Below are 8871 nucleotides of genomic sequence, written 5' to 3'. Positions count from 1 at the left end.
AGCCTGCAATGTACATAAGTGTGACGCTATAAGACAAAGAAAACATCGCCAAAAATCACATATAAAAAAAATAACTTTAGAAGTATTATGCGAAAAATACAAAATGCAAAAAAGGAGAACATTTCAGTCATAAAGGAGGACATTTCATTTTTACGCAAAAAGGACATGTCCTACAAAAGGAGGACGTCTGGTATAACACTATCTGGTGATTAGTGTTAAATTAAAGAATAATTCTGCGAGTAATTAAAAGTGTCTTTTATTCGTCTTCAATTCTCTTCACCGGATATATTGAAAAACAGGGGTGCCAGGTGGCTTTTTATTTATTGCTTGGAAAACATGATTGCCAGCTGTGGTAAAACTTGAATTTATCGATGGGTGCGTTCACTCACTATGGCTACTTATTACATGCTCTTTTTTTTTGTATGTGTACTCTTAATCATTAAATCATAATGTGTACAAACTTCGCTTATAAGCATACAATTATAATGACTGAGCCATAATTTAAAAATATAGGTAAGTCACCAAATTAATCATCCCAGCCGTACCTTTGCGGTGGCCGAATCACCCGACCACTTCTTGATAAGGAAACATTATTATCACCTACGGTTAGCGACCTGGGTGAATTATCGCTTACTGTCTCTGCTTCAGATCCTTCGCTACCAGCGGTGTCGTAATCATCAGCTGATGACATACTATTGTCCAACACTGGTAGGATAGGCTCATCCACCTCACAACTAGGGTCTTCGGTGCCACTGTTGCCACGCACAGAAGGTGGAATATTTTTGTTTGTTTAGGACTCTTTGACATTATTACATTATCTTCAAACAACATGTCACTGGTATTAATATCAGTGTTTTTAGATTAGAAATGAACCTTTGGTTGCGTCTAAAAAAATTATTAAAGTTATCTTCAATAATCTAAGATCAATTGTTAATATTTTCACAAATTTTACCGTACATGCATTTCTTATTATCCTCTCTAAATAAAAGATAAAAGTCATACCAGTTCGTTATGAACCATAATTATACCAGTTCCGCGCATAAAAAAGTAAACTAGTTGGTAGAAATTCTAGTTCGAAAACTGGTATTAAATGGGAGTGTCATACCAGTTCGTCATGGACTATAATTATACCAGTTCTCTGCAGTGAAATGCCAAACCAGCCAGTATAAATACTAGTTCATTAACCAGTATGTGCTAAAGCGACGGCCTACCATTTTGGCGATTTCGAACAACTTATGCTATCAGCGACATCTGTCTTTGAATAGGCATAACCAAAACTAAAACGTGGTTAATTGCTTTCATAACAAATGTCGGCTGTGGCGTCGAGTGAAGACTACCGATTCTGGTTCTGAGATCTCAGGTTCGAGTGCGCGTGGAGGTTGTTAAAGTAAAGTAAGTAAATTAATTTAAATAATTATAATTATTTCAATATATTTCAATTTAAATATAAAATAAAAATTGTAAATAAATTGAATTTGATTTGAAAAAACCTAAATACTCAAATACCATAAAAAAATGAAAATAAATAGTTTTTTGTTCTTTTTAAAACAATAAATTTAAAAATTACACAAGAGATATAAATAAAAAAATAAAACAAAAATAAAAAAATATTCGCTCACTAAGATTCGAACTCGGATCTCTTGATTTGGCGTACCAAAGCTTTACTCTGTCGACCATTGCCACTGTTGCAGCGCCGCGAGCAAAATGACATGACACTGTTGCCACGCACAGAAGGTGGAATATTTTTGTTTGTTTAGGACTCTTTGACATTATTACATTATCTTCAAACAACATGTCACTGGTATTAATATCAATGTTTTTAGATTAGAAATGAACCTTCGGGTGCGTCTAAAAAAATTATTAAAGTTATCTTCAATAATATAAGATCAATTGTTAATATTTTCACAAATTTTACCGTACATCCATTTCTTATTATCCTTTCTAAATATTACCCCATCACTCTTTTTCAGTACTGGCAATGCTTTTGCGTTCCGATTGCAGCGGGGCCAGTTGTATGCTTGCCACTGGTGTGGTATTATATTCGAGAATTCGGTACTGATATTGTTTTGTTTCGTTAGCCTCAAAACACCTCTTAAGAATATTTTTCGCAATCGCAACGCCCTTTTCCGCCAATCCATTGCTCTGAGGGTATCGAGGACTTGAGAACCTCATAACAATGTTATGGCTACTAGCAAATTTATGAAATTCCCCTGACACGAATGGAGTATTATCACATTTGACTATTGTAGGGTATCCTAGTTTATTGAAATTTGGTTTTAGTTTTCCAATACGTCCCGATGTTTTATTTGTCAGTTTTTCAACAATAACGAGCCCTGAATATGCGTCAGTAATAGACAGGAAATCCTGGCCAGCACATTCGAAAAGGTCCATGGAGATTATATGAAAATGGTATTTGGGGTTTTCCTCTTGCACAAGTATTTATTTTTGCTGATTACGAGTAAATTTTTCAGAGACCGAACACGATGTGACCATTTCCGTAATCTAACTGTTCATATTTGGCCAATAATAATACATTCTTGCTCGAGCTAGTGTTTTTTCAATACCTAAATGAGGAGCGTGCAACCACTTGCTGATTTTGCCTTGCAATTCCGTCGGAATCACTAATATATAATTTCTAAAAAGCAGTCCATTTTCAAAATGAAGTTCCGATTTAAATTGATAAATACCCTGCTCAGATCGTCTAGTTTATGATAATTCGGCCAATGGTTCTCAACATATTTACAAGTTCTCGAATACCTCTCATCACGTTCAAGCGACGACTGATAAGTTTTATAATTGTGTTCCGATAAGCACGCACACTTTATAACTGTATGAATGACGCCATCTAATTCTTTTATTTCATCACAGTCCGGTAACTGGGCACGTGATAAACAGTCAGCAACGAGTATCTCCTTTCCAGGTTTGTAAACTACAGTCATCTTTGGATATTTTAGCAGCGACATGAATATCCTTTGCAGTCTCGCTGTAACATCATTAATATCGCGTTTGACCAATGTTTCTAGGGGCTTGTGATCAGTCTCGACTGTAAATTCACGACCGCACAAAAAATAGTGAAATTTTTGACACGCGAACACGATGGCTAATAGCTCTTTTTCGATCTGAGCCCACCTTTCCTCAGTTTTACTAAGCGTGCGAGAGGCGTACGCTACGGGGTGCCCATTTTGTGTCAACACACAACCCCATCCATCTTTCGATACATCGGTTTGTACAACGACTGGCTTCAATAATTGTTGACGACCAGCCCTTTTGTTCGATGGCCCACGATTCCACTAAAATTATCCGATTGACTAATTTACCTCACATGTATTTCTAGTGCGTCAGAGTTTAAATAGTCTTGCACGCTAATTTCGCAAGTTTTTCTTTTACTTTGGTGATTGTCGTCGCTTTAGTGATTTTAATCCCACTTCAGACACCATGTAACACTATCTGGTGATTACTGTTAAATTAAAGAATAATTCTGCGAGTAATTAAAAATGTCTTTTATTCGTATTCAATTCTCTTCACAGGATATATTGAAAAACAGGGGTGCCAGGTGGCTTTGTATTTATTGCTTGAACAACATGATTGCCAGCTGTGGTAAAACTTGAATTAATCGATGGGTACGTTCACTCACTATGGCTACTTATTACATCTGGTAACCCTACTTTTTGCATCATCATTTACAACAATTCAGCCAACAGTTACCAACAGAATCAGACGAACAAGGCGAGCTGTACCATTAGCTTGCTCTTCCTACTTGATGATTACGTTGTATCAGACAATGAATATGAATAAATTGTGTAATTAAAATTTTATTTTTTTTAAATGCAAAGGCCAAATTTTGAACGTCAATATTTTTAGAAAGCGAGCTAACTTTGGAAAACCCTTTTAGGGGTTTGCTGTTGTAGATCAGTACTATTGACCTGTGTAGCTTTTCTATCGTAGCAGTTTATCCTGATTCCGAATATCATAATGGTTTCTCTGAGTCAAGCCGAGCTTTTATGATATAGGTAAAAATATGATAAAGCCCATAGTTGTGACACATTACGTCACATATGTATGTATGTATGTGCATCGAAAAGTCGTATTCGTCATCATATCGGTTTTACGTCTGAGAGAGATATGTAAGGATCCAATATTTAAACTGCATTATTTAAATATGGGTACGGTTGCCAGACGTGCTGATCTGGGAAGCACAGTAGGTACTGAATTTGTACTCGCTGTACTGAAAATTTTCAATTCCCAATTCAGTACGCAAATGTTCTTATTTTTGGGAAATGTCTGCTGATTTTTACCACTTATTTTTCAATATCGCATCAGAGGCGGACACAGAATTTTGGTTGTGGAGAAGGGATTTGGGTACACATCAAATAGGGTTAAATTAAACACGTTTCACCGACGTATGACCCCTCAAAGTTCATGCTATATGACCTACAAGCATCCAACCGGTAGTATACGAATTATATAATCTTTTAAAAAATAAGAAAACACAAAATTGAGCCGTGTATTTTGAAAGTGGCATAGGTCACTCCACACCTCTTGTACTTAAATGACTGGTTACTTGTATCTGGACGTAGGTACATACATATTTCTTACTGCAATGTATACGAGATGCTGGTTGTATGCGAAGTGCCATTATTTATTCATTCCTTTTGACATTACATTTTAGCTTTACAACTTAACCTACAGGGGTCGCCGTGGCTATGACTTATTGGTACAGAGATGCCACAACTCCCTCCTCAAGCTTAAAAGTACAATAAGAAAATAAGTATTCAAAGTTTTGAAGTTTCAAAGTTTTAAAGTTTCAAAGTTTTAAAGTTTCAAAGTTTCAAAGTTTTAAAGTTTCAAAGTTTTAAAGTTTCAAGTATATATTCCATAATTATTCTTTGTAATTAACACGCCTTTTGTTGCGTAAACTTCTTTTTAAATCAATTTGCTCTTGATCAACAGCGTCTCCATCTCCATCCGCACTTAGCGGAGGCTGTGGAGTCGAATTCTCCGGGGTATCAGCTAATTCTACCCCTTCTTGTTCATTATTTTCTTTTAAATCAGGGTTTATCTCTTGGTTCGTAGCACCAGAAATTATTTGGTCTACGTGCCTCTTAATTGGCTTACTATTTCTAGTTAGAATACATCTATACGTTTGAGATCCGATGCGCTTATCGACCGTTGCTTCCTCCCAACTATCTTTTTTAGGGTTAGAGTAATCCCTGACAAAAACGTTTGCCCCATCTTTAAAGCTAACTTGTCTGTTTCCTTTGTGATTCTTAACGTTGGATGATTGCTTATCCGAAATTATGTCTTTCGCGAGTGGCGGTCTAAATAAGCTAAAATGTGCCTTAAGCTCCCTGCCTAACAATAACTTTGCTGGCGATTCTCCGGTAGTGCAATGCTTTGTGCACCGGTAATCTAACAGAAAGGTATCCAGGACTTCTTGCAAATTTCTCTGCTCAGCCCCATTTAAGCACGCCTGCATGGATTTTTTAAACGTCTTAACAAAATTTTCGGCCTGCCCGTTCGTCGCCGGGCAACCTGGTGCCGTTAAACAATGTTTAATCCGATTTTCTAACAAAAACTGCTTGAATTCGGAAGATGTAAATTGGGACCCGTTATCACTTACCAAAACGTCAACCAAGCCGAATCGAGCAAATACCTCACGTAATTTATTGACGGTAAACTCCGCTGAAATGGTCTTTGTTTTAAACACCTCGGCCCACTTAGAGTGCGAATCGATGACTATAAAAAAATAAAAATTTCTATACGGCCCAGCAAAATCAACGTGGATTCGAGACCATGGATAATCGGTAGGTACCCAGGGAACCAAAGGACTCTTTTCCGGACTATCTCGTGTGTATTTGCAAGGCAAACAATTTGAAATCATACCCTCTATACACTGATCCAGCTTTGGCCACCAAACGTACGAGCGCGCTAGAGCCTTGGTTTTAACAATACCGAAGTGCGAGCGATGCAATACTTTTAAAACCCTTTCGCGCAACTTATTAGGAATTACTACCCTGTACCCCCACAAAATGCAATCGTAGTCCACCGACAGCTCATTCTCTCTACACTTATATGGCACATAGTCCTGGCCCTCCAAGGATCCTACGGTTCCATTTTGTATTGCTACCATGAGTTTGGACAATACCGGGTCTTGCTTGGTTGCCCTCGCTATATCCCTGAAATTCAGGTTCAATCTGTTATCGGATGTAATAAAATTTATATAATCGTATTCGCTGCCCTCTGAAATGGTGTCTGTTTGCGGCAACCTAGACAAATGGTCCGCAAAATTTGAAGAACCATTAATATACCGAATCTCATAATTAAAGCCGGACAATATGTATGCCCATCTCTGCATTCGAGCAGCCGCCATTACGGGCAAACCTTTATGTTCGCCGAAAATAGTAAGCAGTGGCTTGTGGTCGGTTTGCAAAACTAACCTATTTCCTAGTAAGTACTGCCTAAGCTTCGTTACGCTAAATATAACCGCGAGTGCCTCTTTCTGAATGGTGCTATAATTCCTTTCTGCGCGTGATAAGGCGCGGGAAACAAACGCAACAGGCCGAAGCCCGTTTGCCAACGAATGACATAGTACTCCAGATACGGCTACATTCGAAGCATCAGTCGATAGTACGATTGGAATTTTTGGATTGAAGTGGGCTAGAACTTGATCCGATGTTATGCCCTTTTTCAATTGATCGTACGCCCCCTGACACGATTTAGACCACTCAAATTCGACATTCTTTTTTAACAATTCGTACAACTGAGACATTTTGTGAGCAAAATTGCAGATAAATCTAGAATAATAATTTACCATACCCACAAAAGCTCTAACCTCAGCTACATTTCGAGGGACTGGGGCATCTAGCACAGCAGCGATTCTATCTTTGTTTTTACTTAGCCCATTACGATCAATGTTGAATCCTAGATACGAAATACTTTCTTTGAAAAATTCGCATTTATCCACGTTCAATCTTAACCCTACCGTTTGTAGCTTTACCAAAACCGATTCTATGGATTTAACATGGTCGTTTAAATTGGAGCCAGTTATAACGATGTCGTCTAAGTAGTTTACAACGTTAGGTATACCGCGCAACATATTTTCAATAGTCCTCTGAAAAATAGCTGCAGCCGGCTTAACCCCAAAAGGTAATCGAGTCAATTTGAAAATCCCCATATGCGTACTCCAGGCACACAACTGTTGCGACGATTCTTCCAAAACAAGCTGATTGTAGGCATTCGACAAATCTAACTTTGTGAATAGCTGCCCTTGTAACGACGCAAACAACTCTTCAATCCTAGGAAGGGGATAATTTACATCAACTAAATGTTTATTAATCGTTGACTTATAATCTCCGCAAATGCGGAGCCCTCCATTCGCTTTGACAACTGGCACCAATGGTGTACCCCAATCCGAATTTTCCATTGGAACTAAAACTCCTTTCTCTACCAAATCATTAAGTTGTCTTTCGACCTCACTACGCCAGGCTATTGGAACTGGCCTTGGTTTACAAAAAACGGGCTCTACACCTTCCATGACCTGTAATTTAACCTTTGCCACATTGTAAGCTCCTAAATCGCCACGAAAAACGTCGCTAAATTGCCTTTTTATGTTAGCAGTTAGTTCACTAAACTCAAAGACCATGTTAATTTGTGTCAGACCTATGCCGAATACCGCCATAAAATCGCGACCTAAAACCGGAGGACCACACTCGTGTGTAACTTCAAAACGCACCTCATGATTTTGGCTCTTAAATTTAACACTTGCTAAAAATTCCCCACCAACGTCGATGTGACCCCCATTATATGCGAACAACTTGTCCGCACACGGCTGTAGCGCTTTAACATTAAAATAATTATCGAAAGTTGCTTTCGGCATTAACGAACAAGCGGCACCGGTATCTAAAATAAAGCCCAAAGGAATTCTATTCACCTCCACGGTGACTGCGAATGGCGATGAAGACGCTTGGTGCCTATCACTAACACTACAAACTGAAGAATCCATTAGTTCACAACTATTTGACATGTCTTTACAATTAAAATGATTTGAATTATTTGATAACTCTATGAAATTGATACCTCCGTTTGTGCACACACTTGCTAAGTGGCCTACCTTGCTACACTTATGACAGGTGCTGTTGCGATACTTGCACTTTTCATTAGCATGTGTCTTCCATCCGCAATGACTGCACTTTTTTTTTGCCTTGTTGTTTTTTTCTGACGTTTTCTTCGCACCGGTGTCCTCATCTTTCGTCACATTTCTATTGTTGTTGCTGCTGGATGCCTGAGCGCTACCTTTTTTATATTCACGTTTTCGGTGACTTACGTTATTAACCTCACTTTCTCGTTGCGTTTGCTGGGTATTATACTTTGTCTCAGTTGCCATCGCCTTTTTCAACGCTTTTTCCAGGGTCAAATCTTCTTCCTCTTCGCACAATCGTTCAAACACTTTACCATCGCATCCCGTGACAAATTTGTTAAGAACAAATTGCTCCAACTGGTTGCCAAACTTGCACTCCATTGCCAATCTTTTTACGCGTGCGAACCATTTAGAGACCGACTCCCCTTCAGTTTTCCGGGCGTCGAAAAACGAGCGCCGCTCTCGAAATACGATAACCGGAGGAGAATAATGCCGCTCCAGCAATTTGCATAAATCCGCATAAGTTTTCGTTGCTGCTTCTACAAAATGTGAGTCCAGCAACTCGCGCCAATTTCGCCAATTATCGGTGTTTGGTCTAAATTCACGTATGGTTGTGGCCGCAGCAGACAAAATAAAACTATCATTCGCCCCTCTGCTTTCATTTGGACCGCCTCCAGGCATTATCAATATTAATATTCTTTACCTTTTATTTCAATTTTTATTTTTTTTTTTCT

General features: G+C 38.4%; 1 protein-coding gene across 1 annotated transcript; it reads right to left on the bottom strand.

The window, feature by feature from the left end:
- Positions 1–5883: 5883 nt before the first annotated feature.
- On the bottom strand, positions 5884–8818 carry LOC108360748 (uncharacterized protein K02A2.6-like; the record flags this gene model as incomplete). Its single annotated transcript, XM_017613168.1, has 3 exons — positions 6812–8818; positions 6552–6760; positions 5884–6194 (listed from the first exon to the last, which is right to left on the bottom strand). Coding segments are annotated over exons 1-3 (2527 nt in total), but the record flags the coding sequence as incomplete, so codon positions are not given.
- Between the last annotated feature and the right edge of the window lie 53 nt (positions 8819–8871).

The sequence above is a fragment of the Rhagoletis zephyria genome, unplaced genomic scaffold, assembly GCF_001687245.7.
Source record: "Rhagoletis zephyria isolate East Lansing unplaced genomic scaffold, Rhagoletis_zephyria_1.1 Rzeph_scaffold_00620, whole genome shotgun sequence".
Lineage (NCBI taxonomy): Eukaryota > Metazoa > Arthropoda > Insecta > Diptera > Tephritidae > Rhagoletis > Rhagoletis zephyria.
The sequence above is the reverse complement of the archived record's forward strand: the minus strand, read 5'-3'. Positions and strand labels throughout refer to the sequence as shown.